We start from the raw sequence: 21303 nt of genomic DNA, 5'->3' as shown, positions 1-21303 counted from the left end.
TACGACTACCCTTCGACAATGCGTGTTACGTCACTATGCGATCGGGTTGTGCTCAGCTTTTGGTCTCCTGGCACCTTGACGCGTCAGGTTGCTGTCCCCCTGCATCGGATGCGCTGTACCGTGCGCTGGCTCCTTGAACCGTAGGGACAACACCGGGATACCCCCGAGGCCGGAAAATGGTGAGTGTGCAGGGCCGGCCTAGTTGGAACCGGCCGTGGTCGCGGGACCCGGGCCTCCCCACAGTCACCTCCGGCCGCAGTGTGGGGCTAGGCTGGCAGCTGGGACGCCAAGAGTCCGGTCTCATCCCTGCGCGGCGACTGCGGTCCCAGCCCCGGAGCCCTCTCTGGGCAGCTCCGCGCCCGCAGCCCCAAGTCTTTCCCAGATTGTGCAGGGACCACGGAAGGGTCATGGGGAGAATTCCGCCTTGTGTGTTTGGTTTGAGTGGGAGGAGCTGCAGTCTGTAGGGTCTGCAGTCCCTTCTTTATTCCCAAAGGTGGTTTCCCCCTGAGTCTTCCAAAGATGTTGGAAGCAGAGTCTCAAATCCACTACCCTGTCCCCCAGCCTAGCTCCTCCCACGGCGGGCCATTAATCCCTAGATTTCCAGATCCCTCCCCGTGTTCCCAAACGCCTACTTCTCTCTCCAGTGGAAAACATCGTCACCAACTCATTGTCCTGTGTGGTGCATTTCAAACACACGCAGTATTTTAATAATCTTTTTTCCAATTGATGCCTCTTTTAAAAGATTTCTTGTTTGTGGATATTTTACATCAGAGAAAAAAAATCAGAAAAATTATTCACTTGGAACTACTCTGCATAAAATGCTGTGCCCCTCATTCTGGTATCTTTCCAGGGCACAGACATCCTATGGGAACTCCTTTGGGTTGAGGTTCCTTTTTGTAAACTTTCCTGGGTGATCTATGTTTTCAGCACAGTTTCAGATTGGCACTGTCCTGCCTTGGGTTTATGACCTTGAAAAGATTTATTCATTTGAATGTCATTTTTCCAATAAATATAAAATATATGTTATCAGAAGAACTTGAGAGATAGTACCAGATATTTCCAAAGAGGCAAAAAGTGAATGAATCTCAGAAAACAAAAAAATCTCAGTGTTACATTTATTAAAAATTCTTTGTTCTTCCCCTGAGCACATGGAATATGTTTCTGAGGTCTGTTCTTTTAGTTTGATGATTTCAGATGGTATTCCAGGACTTAAACTTGCAACACCTAGAAGCATTCAGATATAAGTAATACTTTAGTAAACTATTTCTTGCCATGGAAATAATTGACTGATATTATCATTTTCTTTCTTTCTTTCTTTTTTAACAGATGGGGTCTGGCTGTTGCTCAGGCTGGTCTTGAACTCCTGGGCTCAAGCGATTCTCCAGCCTCAGCATCCCAAAGTGCTAGGATTCCAGGCATGAGCCACTATGCCCTGCCCGACATTCTCATTTTCTGAAAGCAGTAGTGGGTTTTCTTGTTAAATGCCTTAAATTTTCTTCCTTCCTTCCTTCCTTCCTTTATTTATTTGTTTATTTAGAGACAGAGTTTAGCTTTGTCACCAGGCTGGAGTGCAGTGACACGATCTCTGTTCACTGCAACCTCCACCTACCGGGTTCAAGTGATTCTCCTGCCTCAGCCTCCCTAGTAGCTGGGATTACAGGCACCCGCTACCACGCCCAGCTAATTTTTTTTTTTTTTTTTGTAGAGATGGCATTTCACTATGTTACCCAGGATGGTCTCGATCTTCTGACCTCATGATCCACCCGCCTCAGCCTCCCAAAGTGCTGGGATTACAGGCGTGAGCCACCACGCCTGGCCTCTTGCTTCCTTTATACATAAACACTGTGTTTAAGTAATTCTGCTGGATTTTTTTTTTTTTTAAAGCCCAAGTCTCTGTTGCCCAGGCTGGAGTGCAGTGGCACAATTTTGGCTTACTGCAACCTCTGTACTTGGAAGCTGAGGACCCACAGGCAGATGCTGTTAGGGGAAGAGGGGAGGATGTCAGAGGTTTTAATTGTGGTTTCCTTGGGTATGTTTTTAGACATTACATTTGAGTTTCACATCTGTAATGTAGGTGCACTGAGTGTAATTGGTGCATATTGACAGCGATTCTCCTGCCTCAGCCTCCCTAGTAGCTGGGATTACAGGCATATGCCACCATACCTGGCTAGTTTTTTTGTATTTTTAGTAGAGACGGGGTTTCACCATGTTGGCCAGTCTGGTCTCAAACTCCTGACCTCAGGTGATCCACCCACCTCGGCCTCCCAAAGTGCTGGGATTACAGGTGTGAGCCATTGTGCCAGGCCCTCTGCTAGATGTTTAAGGAACAATCCTTAAGAATTTAATTAAATTGTCTCATTTAAAATTACTAGTAGTGTTCCAGAGCCTTGCAACTGGGGACCAGAGGCCTGAGATAAGTGTTTCCAAGCTAAGTCCACCCTTGAGCCTGCAAAGAAAGATCATTGAAGGCCCAATTGGTTCTTCCTGGGGAGTCTCCCCTACAGGTCTGCCAGCTACTCATGCCCGCCATGGAAGGATCCCTTTGTACTGAGAGAAACTGCAGAGCACTTGGAAGTTGAGGATCCACAGGCAGATGCTGTTAGAGGAAGAGGGAAGGATGTCTGAGGTTTTAACTGTGGTTTCCTTGGGTGTGTTTTTAGACATTACGTTTGAGTTTCACATCTGTAATGTAGGTGTACTGAGTGTAATTGGTGCATATTGACAGTGTCTGTGAAGGTCAGGACTTATGTTTCTAGAGACAGGGTTAATGAATTGAGGAGCTCCTTTGCATCAGAACCTCAATCTCAATCTGGTTGAGAGTTTCCTCACTTGGGAAAATGGAAACCTGGGGAATCTAATGTTTCTTTGCTGCCATAGGAGAGAAAGAGTGATGGAGCTCCCCTAGTTCCTTGCTGATCAGGTGCTCCTATCCTCCATTATCAGGTACTGACACACTCTAGGGGTTACATTTTTCCTTTTTTTTTTTTTGAGACCGAGTCTCACTCTGTTGCCCAGGCTGGAGTGCAGTGGCACGATTTCAGCTCACTGCAACCTCTGCCTCCTGGGTTCAAGCAATTCTCCTGCTTCAGCCTCCCAAGTAGCTGGGATTACAGGTGTGTGCCACCATGCCTGGCCAATTTTTTTGTATTTTTAGTAGAGACAGGGTTTCACCATGTTGACCAGGCTGGTCTCGAACTCCTGACCTCAGGTGATCTGCCTGCCTCGGCCTCCCAAAGTGCTAGGATTACAGGTGTGAACCACCACGCCGGACCAAGGTTACATTTTTCAAGCTGGGAGAGTCTGGGTCCACGCTGGGGAATATGTTTAACTTTTTTGTTTTTTTTTTTTGAGACAGAGTTTTGCTCTTGTTGCGCAGGCTGGAATGCAGTGGCACAATCTTGGCTCACCACAACCTCTGCTTCCCGGGTTCAAGCGATTCTTCTGCCTCAGCCTCCGAGTAGCTGGGATTACAGGCATGCGCCACCACACCCAGCTAATTTTGTGTTTTTAGTAGAGATGGGGTTTCTCCATGTTGGTCAGGCCGGTCTTGAACTCCCAACCTAGGCAATCTGCCCACCTCGGCCTCCCAAAGTGCTGGGATTACAGGTGTGAGCCACTGCGCCTGGCTTTTTTTTTTTTGGATACAGTGTCTCACTCTATTGCCCAAGCTGGTCTGGAACTCCTGGCCTCAAGCCATCCTCCCACCTCAGTCTCCCATGTTTAACTTTTTTTTTTTTTGAGACAGGGTCTCACTCCATCGTCCAGGTTGGAGTGCAGTGGTGTGATCATGGCTCACTGCAACCTCCACCTCCTGGGCTCAAGTGATACTCCTGCCTCCTCTGAGTAGCTGGGACTACATGCGTGCACCACCATCCCCATCTAATTTTCATGTTTTCTGTAGAGGTGGGGTTTCGCCATAATACCCAGGCTGGTCTGGAACTCCTGGGCTCAAGCAGTTCTCCCACCCGGGCCTCCCACAATTTCTTGACATCCAAAGATACTTTTGCTGTCTTAAGGTTTTATATTTTCCTGAATGTAATATACTTGGAGTTATTCAGGATATAGCCTTCTCAGATTGGCTTCCTTCACTGAGCCATATACTTTTAAGGTTCTTCTGTGTCTTCATGGCTTGATACCTGATTTCTCTTATCAATGAACAATATTTCATCGTAAGATTGTACCAGCCAGGCGCGCTGGCTCATGCCTGTAATGCCAGCACTTTGGGAGGCCCAGGCAGGTGGATCATAAGGTAAGGAGTTTGAGACCAGCCTGGCCAACATGACGAAACCCCGTCTCTACTAAAAATACAAAAATTAGCCTGGCGTGGTGGCACACACATGTAATCTCAACTACTCAGGAGGCTGAGACAGGAGAATTGCTTGAACCTGTAAAGTGGAGGTTGCAGTGAGCCAAGATAGTGCCATTGCACTCCAGCCTGGACAACAAGAGCAAGACGCCATCTCAAAAAAAAAAAAAAAGATTGTATCACAGATTGTTTATCCATAAACCTGTTGCATGATGTCTTGGTTAAGTCTTTTTTTTTTTTTGAGATGGAGTCTCACTCTGTCACCCAGGCTGGAGTGCAGTGGCACGCTCTCAGCTCACTGCAACCTCCACCTCCCAAGTTCAAGCAATTCTCCTGCCTCAGCCTCCCAAGTAACTGGGATTACAGGCATGTGCCACCACGCCTGGCTAATTTTTTGTATTTTTAGTAGAGATGGGGTTTTACTGTGTTAGCCAGGATGGTCTCAATCTCCTGACCTCGTGATCCGCCCCCCTCAGCCTCCCAAAGTGCTGGGATTACAGGCGTGAGCCACCACGCCCAGTCGGTTAAGTCTTAAATTTGCAGTTATAAAGAAACCTCCCGTAAATATTCATGGGCAGGTTTTTGTGTGAACAATAGTTTTCAACTCACGTGAGTAAATAGCAAGGAATGTGATTGCATGGTCCACTGGTAAGAGGACGTTTTGTTAGAAACTGTCTATCTTCCAAAGTAGACATACCATTTTCCATTCCCATTGGCAAGGAATGAGGATTCCTGTTGTCTACATCTTTGCTATTCATTGCCGTTCTTAGCATTTTGAACTTTGTACATTCTAATCAGTGTAAACTGATATCTCTTCAGTTTTATTTGCAGCTCCCTAATGGCATATAATGTTGAGCATCTCTTCATATGTATATTTGCCATCTGTATATCTTTCATTGGTGAGGTGTGTGTTCAGGTCTTTTGCCCATTTTTCACTGGTTCGTTTGTCTTATTGTTGTTGAGATTTAAGAGTTGGAATTGGAGGCAGGCATGGTGGCACATGCTTGTCATCCTAGCTACTCCAGAGGCTAAAGCGGGAGGATTGCCTGCACCCAGGATTATAAGCCCAGCATGGGCAACATAATGGATCCTGTCTCAAAAAAACAAAAAGGATGCTAGGCATGGAGGCTCATGTGGGGCCACCCAGGCTACTGGGGAGCAGGGCTGAGGAGTGGTGGGGCCGAGGCTGGGGCTGGAGCTGCCATGGGATCGGGAAAATAAATTAGCCCAATGTGGTGGTACACCCCTATAGTCCCAGCTATTTGGGAGGCTGAGGCATGAGAATCCCTTGAGCCTAAGTGGTGGAGGTTGCAGTGAGCTGAGATCACACCACTGCACTCCAGCCTGGGCGACAGAGTAAGACTGTCTCGAAAAAGAAAAAAAAAGAGTTCTTTGGATATTTCAGATACTAGTCCTTAATCAGATAAGTGCTTTTGTGAAGATTTGCAAAAATCTGTCTGTGCCTTTTATTTTTATTCTTTTAACACTTTCTTTCACAGAGTAGGAGTTTTTCTTTTTTCTTTTTTTTTTTTTGGAGACAGAGTCTCGCTCTGTCACCCAGGCTGGAGTGCAGTGACGCGATCTCGGCCCACTGCACACTCCACCTCCTAAGTTCACACCATTCTCCTGCCTCAGCCTACAGAGTAGCCAGGACTATAGGCACCCAACACAACGCCCAGCTAATTTTTCTGTAATTTAGTAGAGACAGGGTTTCACCGTGTTAGCCAGGATGGTCTTGATCTCCTGACCTTGTGATCCGCCCACCTCGGCCTCCCAAAGTGCTGGGATTACAGGCATGAGCCACTGCACCCGACCAGGAGCTTTTCATTGTAATGAAGTGAAACTTATTTTTTCCTTTCATAGATTGTGCTTTTAGTGGTTTATCTAAAAATTCATCGCCAAAGCCAAGTGGATAGTTTTGCATGTTACATTTACATCTATGATTGATTTGGGCTTAATTTTTGTGAAAGGTGTAAGATTCGTGTATAAATTTTTTGTGGGTGTGTGAGAGTTTAATAGTATAAATTTCACTTAGGCACTGTTTTTGTTGCATTCCAATTTTGATAAGTTCTATTTTCATTTAATTCAAATTTAATTTTCTTTTTTCTTCTTCTTTTTTTTCTTTTTTGAGATGGAGTCTCATTGTGTCACTCAGGCTGGGGTGCAGTGGTGCAATCTCAGCTCACTGCATCCTCCTCCACCTGGGTTCAAACCATTCTCCTGCCTCGGCCTCCCAAGTAGCTGGAATTACAGGCATGTGCCACCATGCCTGGCTAATTTTTGTATTTTTAGTAGAGACGGGGTTTCACCATGTTGGCCAGGCTGGTCTCGAACTCCTGACCTTGTGATCCGCCCACTTCGGCCCCCCAAAGTGCTAGGATTACAGGCATGAGTCACTGCACCCGGCCCAAATTTAATTTTTCTTGAGACTTTTTTGATTCATGTTTAGAACTGTGTTGGGTTTTATTTCCAAATGTTTGATGGTTTTCTAACTATTTTTCTGTTATTGATTTCTAGATTAATACCATGGTGGTCTGAGAGCATGTTTTATATAATTTATATTCTTTGAAAATTGGTAAGGTGTGTTTTTGTCCACAACACGGTTTATCATGGTGAATGTTCCACATGAATTTGAGAAGAATGTGTGTTGTTCTGTTGGATGAAGCATTCCATAGATTTTAATTAAACCTAGTTGTTGCCTTTCAACTAAACTATGTCCTCTCTGACTTTCTACCTGCTGGAAGTCTTTTTTTTTTTTTTGAGACAGGGTATACCCTGTCACCCAGGCTGGAATGCAGTGGCATGATCTCAGCCTACTGCAACCACCACCTCAGCCTCCTGAATAGCTGGAACTACAGATGTGTGCCACAGGCAGGGCTGAATTCTGCCTTTTTTGTTTGTTTTTTGACACGGAGTTTCGCCCTTGTCGCCCAGGCGGGACTGCAGTGGCGAGATCTCAGCACACTGCAACCTCCACCCCCCAAGTTCAAGTGATTCTCCTGCCTTAGCTTCCCAAGTAGCTGGGATTACAGGTGCACACCACCATGCCCGGCTAATTTTTGTATTTTTAGTAGAGACGGGGTTTCACCATGTTGGCCAGGCTGGTCTCGAACTCCTGACCTTGTGATCCGCCCACTTCGGCCCCCCAAAGTGCTAGGATTACAGGCATGAGTCACTGCACCCGGCCCAAATTTAATTTTTCTTGAGACTTTTTTGATTCATGTTTAGAACTGTGTTGGGTTTTATTTCCAAATGTTTGATGGTTTTCTAACTATTTTTCTGTTATTGATTTCTAGATTAATACCATGGTGGTCTGAGAGCATGTTTTATATAATTTATATTCTTTGAAAATTGGTAAGGTGTGTTTTTGTCCACAACACGGTTTATCATGGTGAATGTTCCACATGAATTTGAGAAGAATGTGTGTTGTTCTGTTGGATGAAGCATTCCATAGATTTTAATTAAACCTAGTTGTTGCCTTTCAACTAAACTATGTCCTCTCTGACTTTCTACCTGCTGGAAGTCTTTTTTTTTTTTTGAGACAGGGTATACCCTGTCACCAGGCTGGAATGCAGTGGCATGATCTCAGCCTACTGCAACCACCACCTCAGCCTCCTGAATAGCTGGAACTACAGATGTGTGCCACAGGCAGGGCTGAATTCTGCCTTTTTTGTTTGTTTTTTGACACGGAGTTTCGCCCTTGTCGCCCAGGCGGGACTGCAGTGGCGAGATCTCAGCACACTGCAACCTCCACCCCCCAAGTTCAAGTGATTCTCCTGCCTTAGCTTCCCAAGTAGCTGGGATTACAGGTGCACACCACCATGCCCGGCTAATTTTTGTATTTTTAGTAGAGATGGGGTTTCACCGTGTTAGCCAGGATGGTCTTGATCTCCTGACCTTGTGATCCACCTGCCTTGGCCTCCCAAAGTGCTGGATTATAGGCGTGAGCCACTGTGCCTGGCCTTTTTTCTTTTTCTTTTTTTTTTTTTTGAGATGGAGTCTGCTCTGTTGCCAGGCTGGAGTGCAGGGGTGTGATCTCAGCTCACTGCCACCTCCGCCTCCCAGGTTCAAGCAATTCTCCTGCTTCAGCCTCCCAAGTAGCTGGGGCTACAGGCATGAGTCACTATGCCCAGCTAATTTTTGTATTTTTAGTAGCGACCAGGTTTCACCATGTTGATCAGGATGGTCTCAATCTCTTGACCTCGTGATCGATCCACCTAAATCTCCTAAAGTGCTGGGATTACAGGTTAAAGCCACCACGCCCAGCCACCTCTCAGTATATTTTTCACATGTTAGTATCTGAAGCTGCAAGCTACCCATTCCAAGGGTTGTGGTGTTTAGTCTTTTTCATGGTTTTGTTTTTGTTTGCTTTGTGGAAAATAATGCTCCTACTATTTTTGTTTCAGTCTCCAAGTGCAAACGTACAATAAATTCTCTGGTGGCTGGATAAAAATTACTGGATCTTGGTCAAGTTTAAATTTACAAACTTAAAAAAAGTGGTGGAGTGTATCAATTGATCCTTCATTTGTACATAATTGTTCTCTGTAGTCATCAACACTAATGTTATCTTAATCGATTAGTTTTGTCTTCCTATTCAGTTTGAAGTGGGAACTATTTGACATTTCCTAATTATCAAGGATATGATACTTTTTTTTCTGTTTTCTTTTTTATTTTTATTTTTTAGTAAAATGCTATACATGAAATCTTTAGTTATTTTTGGCTGGAGTGCAGTGGTATAGTTTTGGCTCACTGCACCCTTGACTTAGCGGGCTCAAGCAATCCTCCCACCTCAGCCTCCCAAGTAGCTGAGACCACAGGTATGCACCACCATGCCTGGCCAAGTTTTGTATATTTTGTAGAGACAGTGTTTCACCATGTTGCCCAGGCTGGTCTCAAACTCCTGGGCTCAAACGATCCGCCCACCTCAGCCTCCCAAAGTGCTGGGATTATAGACAGGAGCTATCACGCCTGGCCAAAATATTTATTTTCTATTATATGTAAATGTAAATAAACCTTACAGAGAGCACCCAGGCATGCAGATGAACTTGTCAAGAAGGGAGAGTTGCCTGGAGCCAAATTTCTTCCTGCTCAGACCCTAGTCCTGATGACTTAAGAAACCCCCTTCTAACTATGTGGATCTTTTCATGTATGGTGCACATGAGTGCATGGAAATGAAAGAACCTGGGACAACAGCCCCTAGAGTGTCTGTCTGGGAATCACTTTCTCCTGAAACTGGAGAAAGGAGATTTTATGTTCTCGTTTTTTTTGTTTTTTTTTTTTTTTTTGAGACGGAGTCTAGCTCTGTCACCCAGGCTGGAGTGCAGTGGCGCAATCTGGGCTCACTGCAAGCTCTGCCGCCCGGTTACATGCCATTCTCCTGCCTCAGCCTCCCAAGTAGCTGGGACTACAGGCATCCGCCACCACGCCCAGCTAATTTTTTGTGTGTGTGTTTTTTAGTAGAGACAGGGTTTCACCGTATAAGCCAGGATGGTCTCGATCTCCTGACCTTGTGATCTGCCCGCTTCAGCCTCCCAACGTGCTGGGATTACAGGCATGAGCCACCGTACTGAGCCCTTTTTTTTTTTTTTTGAGATGGAGTCTCGCTCTGTTGCCCAGGCTGGACTGCAGTGGTGCAATCTCAGCTCACTGCAACCTCTGCCTCCCAGGTGCAAGTGATTCTCCTGCCTCTGCCTCCCAAGTAGCTGGGATTACATGCATGCACCACCATGCCCAACTAATTTTTATATTTTTAGTAGAGACGGGGTTTCACCATGTTGATCAGGGTGGTCTCGAACTCCTGACCTCAGGTGATCCACCCGCCTCGGCCTCCCAAAGTGCTGGGATTACAGGCATGAGCCATCCCAACCCAGATTTTATGTTCCTTTGGAGGTATGAAATTACCTGTTAATTTTATATAATCATGGGCAAATTCACCATCAGACCATTGTGGATGTCAGTGAAGTCCCTTGAAAATTGATACTGTCAGCCGGGCGCAGTGGCTCAAGCCTATAATCCCAGCATTTTGGGAGGCCGAGATGGGCGGATCACGAGGTCAGGAGATCGAGACCATCCTGGCTAACCTGGTGAAACCCCGTCTCTACTAAAAAATACAAAAAACTAGCCGGGCGAGGTGGCAGGCACCTGTAGTCCCAGCTACTCAGGAGGCTGAGGCAGGAGAATGGCGTGAACCTGGGAGGCGGAGCTTGCAGTGAGCTGAAATCCAGCCACTGCACTCCAGCCTGGGCGGCAGAGCCAGACTCCGTCTCAAAAAAAAAAAAAAAAAAAAAAGAAAATTGATACTGTCAATCTATTCTTCAAAGTCAGCAAAGCCCAGATGACATGATTATGGATCTTCCAGAAAGTGATCTTCTGACATTTTATCTCCATGTGTATATGTATTTGTGCTACAAATTGGTTGGAAGCAGTTCTGAGGCTCATGGGTATAAGGATTTTGTGAAGGTCTCAGTTGTGAGGGCCCCTTCCTTGTGCCTGAGCTCTGTGTTCCCAGTAACTTCCTAGCCTCATGAAGTGGGACAGAAAGTAAAAGGAAAAACTGAGTCTATGATAAATATTACGCACACAGCCGGGCGCGGTGGCTCACGCCTGTAATGCCACCACATGGGGACATATATGTATCGGAAACAAGTTGAAATTAATATATCTCTAAAAGAGTATTTCCATTCAGTCAGCAGAATCTGAGTTCTAATGGCCTCAAATACTTCAGGACGATATGGGCAGCTAGACCTTGTTACAAGTTGGATTTCCACAAGCCTCCTGGCCTCTCATGTATAACAAAGTGGATAGAAGATTCTCAATGTGTATTTACTTATTAAAACCTCCACCTCATTTAATCCCACATCTTCAGGAACGCTGAATGATTTGGGTAATAAGAAATTACGCTGTGGGCTGGGTGTGGTTATTCATACCTGAAATCACAACACTTTGGGAGGCCGAGGCAGGAGGATCACTTGAGGCCGAGAGTTCAAGATCAACCCGGACAACATAACAAAACCCCATTTCTAACAAAAAAAAAAAAAAATTAAAAATTAGCTGGGTGTGGTGTTGCACATCTGTAGTCCTAACTACTCGTGAAGCTGAGGCAGAAGGATGTCTTGGGGGCCCAGGGATCTGAGGCTACAGTGAGTTATGATTGCTGTACTTGAGCCTGGGTGACAGAGCAAGACCCTGTCTCTTAGAAAACAACAAACACACAAGAAATAAGAATTTATCTCATAAAGTATTGAAGATCTTGCCTGTAATCCCAGCAATTTGAGAGACCAAGACTGGTGAATCGCTTAAGCTGAGGAGTTTGAGACCAGCCTGGGTAACATGGCAAAACCCCATCTCTACAAAAAATACACACAAAATACTTAGCCAGGTGTAGTGGTGTGCTCCTGTAGTCCCAGTTACTCAGGAGGCTGAGGTTGGAGGATTGCTTGAGCCTGAGAGGTCTAGGCTCCAATGAGCTGTGCTTGTACCACTGTACTCCAGCCTAGGTAGCAGAGCAAGACCATGTGTGTCTCAAAAAGGAAGGAAGAAAAAATTGATCTTAAAGTTTGTCTCATTTGTGTAGGATTTCTTTCATTTTTCCAAGTTGAACTAGATACTACCATTAGAGAGCTTATAGTGACCACAGTAAAGATGTAGCCGTAAGTTTATATGTTCAATGTGCTGTTAAATTTCTAACAATCGAGTCATACACTAAATGTCTGGAGACCACAAAATCATGTGTGAATTTCTTATGAATTGAGTATACCTCTCATCCTTATCAATCTCACCTATTCTCCTCTACTTATATTGGATGTTTCAGGACTCAGTGGCTTTTGAGGATGTGTCTGTGAGCTTCAGCCAGGAGGAGTGGGCTCTGCTGGCTCCTTCACAGAAGAAACTCTACAGAGATGTGATGCAGGAAACATTCAAGAACCTGGCATCTATAGGTAAGGATGACATCATTTTTTCTTTTTTTTTTTTTTTTTTTGAGACAGAGTTTCACTCTTGTGGCCCAGGCTGGAGAGCAATGACATTATCTCAGCTCACCACAACCTCCATCTCCCAGCTTCAGGCAATTCTCCTGTCTCAGCCTCCCAAGTAGCTGGGAACACAGGCATGTGCCACCACGCCTGGCTAATTTTTCTATTTTTAGTAGAGACGGGATTTCACCATGTTGGTCAGGCTGGTCTTGAACTCCTGACTGCAGGTAATCTGCCCGCCTCAGCCTCCCAAAGTGCTGGGATTACAGGCGTGAGCCACTGTGCCTGGCCTTTTTTTTTTTTTTTTTTTGAGATCAAGTCTCGTCCTGTTCCCCAGGGTGGAGTACAGTGGCGGGATCTTGGCTCACTGCAGCCTCTGCTTCCCGGGTTCAGGCGATTCTCCTGCCTCAGTCTCTCGAGTACCTGGGATTACAGGTGCCTACCACCATGCCCAGCTAATTTTTGTATTTTTAGTAGAGACAGGGTTTCACCGTGTTGGCCAGGCTGGTCTCTAACTGCTGACCTCAAGTGATCCTCCCACCTCAGCCTCCCAAAGTGTGGGGATTACAGTCATGAGCCACCGCACCCCAGTGACATCATTTCTTCTTTTTTTTTCTTTTTTCCGAGACAGAGCCTTGCTGTGTCACCCAGGCTGGAGTGCAGTGGCATGGTCTTGGCTCACTGCAAGCTCCACTTCCCAGGTTCACGCCATTCTCCTGCCTCAGCCTCCCAAGTAGCTGGGACTACAGGCGCCCGCCGCCAGGCCCGACTAATTTTTTGTATTTTTAGTAGAGACGGGGTTTCACTGTGTTAGCCAGGATGGTCTCAATCTCCTGACCTCGTGATCCGCCCGCCTTGGCCTCCCAAAGTGCTGGGATTACAGGCGTGAGCCACCATGCCTGGCCGACATCATTTTTTCATATAGTCAATTAGAGAACTAGCATTTCTTGCTCATAATCACTGTTACGAGATTTGGAATCTAAAAAGGGAATACTTCTGTAAATAAACAAAGCATGGTTACAGCTCATTGTGAACCTATAATAATATTTGTATCATTTTTAATACTTTATCATGATTATTCTTGATCTACATTTTAGGGGAAAAATGGGAAGACCAGAATGTTGAAGATCAACACAAAAACCAGGGGAGAAATCTAAGGTGAGTTGTACTCACAAGAAATAGCAGTGTTCCTTGAAAGAATCTTAAAAATATTATGGCCAGGCGCCGTGGCTCACACCTGTAATCTCAGCACTTTGAGAGGCTGCAGTGAGTAGATCACGAGGTCAGGAGTTCAAGACCAGCCTGGTCAACATGGTGAAACCCTGTCTCTACTAAAAATACAAAAAAGTTAGCCAGTTGTGGTGGTGGGCGCCTATAATCCCAGCTACTCGGGAGGCTGAGGCAGAGAATTACCTGAACCCAGGAGGTAGAGGTTGCAGCGAGCCGAGATCGTGCCACTGCACTCCAGCCTGGGCAACAGAGTGAGACTCCATCTCAAGGAAAAAAAAAAAGTTGTGACACTTTTAAAGCGAGAAACAAGTGCAGCTCCAAATTTATTTATTTATTTGTTTGTTTTTTTTTTTTTTAAATTTTTTTCTCAAGATGAGGTTTTGCTCTGTCACTCAGGCTGGAGTGCAGTGGCATGATCTTTGCTCACTGCAACCTCCGCCTCCCAGGATCAAGTGATTTTCCTGCCTCAGCCTCCTGAGTAGCTGGGATTACAAGCACGTGCCACCACACTCGGCTAATTTTTGTTTTTTTGTTTTGTTTTGTTTTGTTTTGTTTTGTTTGAGACAGAGTCTTGCTGTCTCCCAGGCTGGAGTGCAGTGGCGCAATTTCGGCTCACTGCAAGCTCCGCCTCCCAGGTTCACGCCATTCTCCTGCCTCAGCCTCCCAAGTAGCTGGGACTACAGGCACCCGCCACCATGCGCGGCTAATTTTTTGTATTTTTAATAGAGACAGGATTTCACCGTGTTAGCCGGGATGGTCTCAATCTCCTGACCTCATGATCCGCCCACTTCGGCCTCCCAAAGTGCTGGGATTACAGGCTTGAGCCACCGCGCCCGGCCTAATTTTTGTATTTTTAGTAGAGACAGGTTTTCACCATGTTTGCCAGGCTGGTCTCAAACTCCTGACCTCAGATGATCTACCCACCTCAGCCTTCCAAAGTGCTGGGATTACAGGCATGAGCCACTGGGCCCCAAATTTATTTATTATCAGAAAATGTTTACCAAAAATGTTTTCGCAAGTGACACAGATGTCCGCTGGTTGAAAAATATTATACTTGGGCCGGGCACTGTGCCTCACGCTTATAATCCCAGCACTTTGGGAAGCTAAGGTGGGCGGATCAGCAGAGGTGAGGAGATCAAGACCAGCCTGGCGAACATAGTGAAAATCTGTCTCTACTAGAAATACAAAAACTAGCCAGGCTTGGTGGTGCACACCTGTAATCCCAGCTACTCAGGAGGCTGAGGCAGGAGAATCACTTGAATCTGGGAGGCAGAGGTTGCAGTGAGCCCAGATCACACCACGCACTCCAGCCTGGGCAAGAGAGAGACTCCATCCTCCATCTCAAAGAAAAAAAAAAAAGAAGAAAGAAAGAAATAGGCCGGGCGCGGTGGCTCAAGCCTGTAATCCCAGCACTTTGGGAGGCCGAGACGGGCGGATCACGAGGTCAGGAGATCGAGACCATCCTGGCTAATACGGTGAAACCCCGTCTCTACTAAAAATACAAAAAAAACTAGCCGGGCGAGGTGGCGGGCGCCTGTAGTCCCAGCTACTTGGGAGGCTGAGGCAGGAGAATGGCGGAAACCCAGGAGGCGGAGCTTGCAGTGAGCTGAGATCTGGCCACTGCACTCCAGTCCGGGCGACAGAGCGAGACTCCGCCTCAAAAAAAAAAAAAAAAGAAAGAAATAAAAATATTGTACTTGGGAACAATTTTTTTTGTTTGTTTTGTGAGACAGTCTCTCACTCTGTCACCCAGGCTGGAGTGCAGTAGTATGATCTTGGCTCACTACTCCACCCCCTGGGTTCAAGCAGTTCTTCTGCCTCAGCCTCCCGAGTAGCTGGGATTATAGGCGTGTACCACCACACCGGGTGATTTTTGTATTTTTTAGTAGAGATGGGGTTTTACCGTGTTGGCCAGGCTGGTCTCAAACTCCTGACCCCAAGTGATCCACCCACCTCAGCCTCCCAAAGTGCTGGGATTACAGGCATAAGCCACCATGCCCAGCCTTGGAAACAGTATTTTATTTTATTTTATTTTATTTTATTTTATTTTATTTTTTTTTTTTGAGGCGGAGTCTCGCTCTGTCGCCCAGACTGGAGTGCAGTGGCCAGATCTCAGCTCACTGCAAGCTCCGCCTCCCGGGTTCCCGCCATTCTCCTGCCTCAGCCTCCCAAGTAGCTGGGACTACAGGCGCCGCCACCTCGCCCGGCTAGTTTTTTGTATTTTTAGTAGAGACGGGGTTTCACCGTGTTAGCCAGGATGGTCTCGATCTCCTGACCTCGTGATCCGCCCGTCTCGGCCTCCCAAAGTGCTGGGATTACAGGCTTGAGCCACCGTGCCCGCCGGAAACAGTATTTTAAAGCCTCACATATAACTTCAGGAAGCCAAGGTGAGCAGATCATTTGAACTCAGGAGTTTGAAACCAGCCTGGGCGACAAGACGAGACCCTATCTCTACAAGAAATAGAAAATTCAGTCAGTCGTGGGGGTGCACGCCTGTAGTTCCAGCTACATGGGAGGCTGAGGTGGGAGGATTGATTGAGCCCGGGAGTTCAAGGCTGCAGTAAGCCATGATTGCATTACTGTACTCCAGTCTGGGCAACAGTGAGACTCTGTCTCAAAACGAAACCAAAAAAAAAATCCCCATACATCAGTATTATTGTTCTGATAATAGCTATCAGTGACACAGGCCCTCTTGCTGAACATTGAGTATATTCATTTTTAAACAAGTCAGACAGGCAGAAAACTATTTCCCTGAAAATGATAAAAATTTAGTTCTGCTGCCAGGTGCAGTGGCTCACGCCTGTAATCCCAGCACTTTGGGAGGTCAAGGCGGGCAGATCACTTGAGGTCAGGAGTTCAAGACCAGCCTGACCAACATGGCAAAACTCTATCTCTACTAAAAATACAAAATTAGCAGGGTGTGATGGCGCATGCCTGTAATCCCAGCTACTTGGGAGGCCGAGGTAGGAGAATCGCTTAAAGCTGGGAGGTGGAGGTTGCAGTGAGCTGAGATCGCGCTATTGCACTCCAGCCTGGGGAACAAGAGCGAAACTCCATCTCAAAAAAAAAAAAAGAAATTTAGTTCTGCTACCTGATGACAAATATAAAATCATTAATACACAACCAGTATTACTGTGCTTCTAATTTTTTACAGAAGCCATATGGGAGAGAGACTCTGTGAAGGTAAAGAAGGTAGTCAACGTGCAGAAACCTTCAGTCCCAATCTCAGTGTGAGGAAGAACACTGCTGGAGTAAAACCATATGAATGTACTGTCTGTGGAAAAGTCTTCATGCGTCGTTCATCCCTTACTAGACACATGAGGTCTCACACTGGATATGAGCTATTTGAGAAGCCATATAAATGTAAGGAATGTGGGAAAGCCTTTAGTTATCTTAAATCCTTTCAAAGACATGAAAGGAGTCACACTGGAGAAAAACCCTATAAATGTAAACAATGTGGAAAAACCTTCATATATCACCAACCCTTTCAAACACATGAGCGGACGCACATTGGAGAAAAACCCTATGAATGTAAGCAATGTGGAAAAGCTCTTAGTTGTCCCAGTTCACTTCGAATTCATGAAAGGATTCACACTGGAGAAAAGCCCTATGAATGTAAAAAATGTGGGAAAGCCTTCAGTTGTCCCAGTTCTATTCGAATACACGAAAGAACTCACACTGGAGAGAAACCCTACGCGTGTAAGGAATGTGGGAAAGCCTTCATTTCCCACACAAGTGTTCTAACACACATGATAACACACAACGGCGATAGACCTTATAAATGCAAGGAATGTGGGAAGGCATTCATTTTTCCCAGTTTTTTACGAGTACACGAAAGAATTCACACTGGAGAGAAACCCTATAAATGTAAACAATGTGGTAAAGCCTTCAGATGTTCCACCTCCATTCAAATTCATGAAAGAACTCATACTGGAGAGAAGCCCTATAAATGTAAAGAATGTGGGAAGTCTTTCAGTGCACGCCCAGCCTTTCGCGTACACCTGAGAGTGCACACTGGAGAGAAACCCTATAAGTGTAAAGAATGTGGGAAAGCCTTCAGTCGGACCAGTTACTTTCGAATACATGAAAGGACTCACACTGGAGAAAAACCCTACGAATGTAAAAAATGTGGGAAAACCTTCAATTATCCTCTAGATTTGCAAATCCATGAGAGAAATCACACTGGAGAAAAACCCTATGAGTGTAAGGAATGTGCAAAAGCCTTCATTTCTCTCGAGAACTTTCGAAGACACATGATTACCCACACTGGAGACGGACCTTATAAATGTAGGGACTGTGGGAAGGCCTTCATTTTTCCTAGTGCGTTACGAACACACGAGCGGACTCACACTGGAGAGAAACCCTATGAATGTAAACAATGTGGAAAAGCCTTTAGTTGTTCTAGTTACATTCAGATACATGAAAGAACTCACACTGGGGAGAAACCTTATGAATGTAAGGAATGCGGGAAGGCCTTTATTTATCCCACAAGCTTTCAAGGACACATGAGAATGCATACTGGAGAGAAACCCTATAAATGTAAAGAATGTGGGAAGGCCTTTAGTCTTCACAGTTCCTTTCAAAGACATGAAAGAATTCACAGTTGTGAGAAACCTGTTGAATGTAAGCAATGTGGAAAAGCCTTCGGTTTGTCCACATCCTTACAAAAGCATATGAGAATGCACGCTCGATAGAAACTCTATAAATGGGAGAAATAGGGGAAAGTTTTCAATTCTAACAGATACTTTCAAAGTTGTGAAAATTCCCAGTGAAGAGAGAAATCCTACCAGTGTAATATAGAAAGCGAGATGCAAGATAATTCATGTATAGTCAGGTACCATGTAATCATGTTTCAGTGAGCAATGGACCATATACAGGTTGGTGGCCCCATAAGATTATATAATACCTAAAACATTTCTATCAACGGCAATTTAGTAGCGGTAGAAACACCATAGTGCAGCACATTATTTAAGTGTTCATGGTGCTGGTGTAAACCTATTGCACTTTCAGTTGCATAAAAGTACAACACAGCTGGGCATGTTGGCTCACACCTGTAATCCCAACACTGGGAGACTAAGGCGGTAGGATTGCTTGATGCCAGGAGTTTGTGACTGCGCTGGTCAACATAGTGAGACCCCGTCTCTACAAAAACTAAAAACATTTTCTAAGTGTGGAAGCGCACCCTGTAGTCCCATCTACTTGGGAGGCTGAGGCAGGAGGACTGCTTGAGCATGGGAGTTCAAGGCTACAGTGAACCAAGATCAAGCAATGGCAGCCCAGCATGGGTGACAGAGTGATACTCTGTATCAAAGATTAAAAAAAAGTAAATTGGCTGGGCACAGTGGCTCATACCTGTAATCCCAGCACTTTGGGAAGCTGAGGTGGGAGGATCAGTTGAGGTCAGGAGTTCAAGACCGGCCTGGTCAACATGATGAAACCCTGTCTCCATTAGAAATACAAAAATTAGCTGGGTGTGGTGGTGCACCTGTAGTCCCAACAACTTGAGAGGCTGAGACAGGAGAATCGCTTGAACCTGGGAGGTGGAGGTTGCAGTGAGCCAAGATCTGCCACTACAGTCCAGCCTGGGTGACAGAGTGAGAGACTGTCTCAAAAAAAAAAAAAAAATTACAGCACATATAATTATGTGCAATATATACTTGATAATAAATGGCTACATTACTGGTTTATATATCTACAATACTGTTTTAAAATGTATTCGTATTTATTTTTTTAACAGTAAGACAGTCTCAGGCAGGTCCTTCAGGAGATATTCCAGAAAAAAGGCACTGTTACGATAGGCGATGATGGCTCCATGTGAAGGACTGCCCCTGAACATATTCCAGCGGGACAAAACGTGAAGGCGGAAGACAATATTGATGATCCTCACCCCGGGTAGTCCTACACTAATGTGTGTTTGTGTCTTAGTCTTTAACAAAAATAATATTAAAAGTAAAAAAGAATAGAAAAAGCTTATAGAATATGGACATAAAATATTTTTGTACAGCTGTACAATGTGTTTTAAGCTAAATTATTACATCAAAGGTTTTAAAAATAAGTTTATAAAGAAAATAATGTACAGTAAGTTAAGGTTTATTATTGAGGAAAACACGTTTTTATGAATGTAGTGTAGTTAGTGTAGTCTATGTACAGTGTTTATAAATTCTCCATTAGTGTACAGTAACATCCTAGGCCTTCCCATTCACTCACCACTCGCTGACTCATCCAGGGCAACTTCTAGTCCTGCAAGCTGTGTTCATGGCAAGCGTCCTATGCAGGTGCATCTTTTTTTATCTTTTATACTGCATGTTTACTGTGTGTATTTTCTTTTCTTTTTTTTTTTTTTTTGAGACGGAGTCTTGCTCTGCCACCCAGGCTGGAGTGCAGTGGCCGGATCTCAGCTCACTGCAAGCTCCGCCTCCCGGGTTTACGCCATTCTCCTGCCTCAGCCTCCCGAGTAGCTGGGACTACAGGCGCCCGCCACCTCGCCCGGCTAGTTTTTTTGTATTTTTTAGTAGAGACGGGGTTTCACCGTGTTAGCCAGGATGGTCTCGATCTCCTGACCTCATGATCCACCCGTCTCGGCCTCCCAAAGTGCTGGGATTACAGGCTTGAGCCACCGCGCCCGGCCACTGTGTGTATTTTCTATGTTTAGACTCATAAATACTTAACATTTTGTTACAATTTTCTAAAGTGTTCAGTACAATAATACGCTGTATGGTTTATAGCCCAGTAGCAATAGACTGTACCATATAGTCTAGATGTGTTGTAGCTATACCATCTAGATTTGTGTAAGTTCACTTTGTGATGTTTGTACCATAAGGAAATCACCTAACAACACGTTTCTCAGAACATATACCCATGATTAAGCAACTTCTGACTGTATAATGCTCCAGAAAATTCACACCATGATATAAATTCATCACACATGATATAAAAGTTAAGGCTAGGCATGGTGGCTTATGCCTGTAATCCCAACACTTTGGGAGACAAGGCAGGCAGATCACCTGCGGTCAGGAGTTTGAGACCAGCCTGGCCAAGATGGTGAAACCCCATCTCTACTGAAAATACAAAAATTAGCTGGGTGTGGTGGCATGTGCCTGTAATTCCAGCTACTTGGGAGGCTGAGGCAGGAGAATGATTTGAACCTGGGAGGCGGAGACTACAGTAAGCTGAGATTGTGCCACTGCACTCCAGCCTTGGCAACAGAGCAAGACTCCATCCCACACACCAAAAACTTTAAAAAAATTTTTTTATCACTGGCTTATTCTTCAAGTACATCTCTGGACATCAATTACAACACTACTTTTCCAAGAAATCCTGGAAGTGAGATAATTCTGTAAGTACTCTTTAAGCAGTAGTCAAAAGTTTAAAAGGTTGTGTTTTCTCATTAAATCAGTTAGTAAAACTTTTCTCTTTTGATGTCTTGATTCATGAGTAAATTGAAGTTTTTTTTTTTTTTTTTTGAGACGGAGTCTTGCTCTGTCACCCAGGCTGGAGTGCAGTGGCGCGATCTCGGCTCACTGCAAGCTCCACCTCCCGGGTTCACACAATTCTCCTGCCTCAGCCTCCCATAGCTGGGACTACAGGTGCCCACCACCATGCCCGGCTTTCTTTGTATTTTTAGTAGAGACGGGGTTTCACCGTGTTAGCCAGGATGGTCTCGATCTGCTGACCTTGTGATCTGCCCGCCTCGTCCTCCCAAAGTGCTAGGACTACAGGCTTGAGCCACTGTGCGCAGCCTGAAGTGTATTTTTTTTTTCTTTTAAAGACCAGTGTTAGTAGAAGTGTATTTTTAAT

The 21303-nt window shown here is 45.2% G+C and overlaps 1 protein-coding gene across 1 annotated transcript; it reads left to right on the top strand.

Annotated features, from left to right (window-relative positions):
* The first annotated feature begins 8 nt into the window (after nt 1-8).
* On the top strand, nt 9-18775 carry ZNF791 (zinc finger protein 791). Its single transcript, XM_033196213.1, has 4 exons — nt 9-179; nt 12117-12243; nt 13374-13434; nt 16661-18775. Exons 1-4 carry the CDS (start codon nt 177-179, stop codon nt 18198-18200), a joined length of 1731 nt encoding a protein of 576 aa, XP_033052104.1. The 5' UTR covers nt 9-176; the 3' UTR covers nt 18201-18775.
* Nucleotides 18776-21303: the final 2528 nt, after the last annotated feature.

Source organism: Trachypithecus francoisi, unplaced genomic scaffold (genome assembly GCF_009764315.1).
Source record: "Trachypithecus francoisi isolate TF-2019V2 unplaced genomic scaffold, Tfra_2.0 Lachesis_group5, whole genome shotgun sequence".
Classification (NCBI taxonomy): domain Eukaryota; kingdom Metazoa; phylum Chordata; class Mammalia; order Primates; family Cercopithecidae; genus Trachypithecus; species Trachypithecus francoisi.
This window is presented reverse-complemented; position numbering and strand designations above follow the sequence as displayed.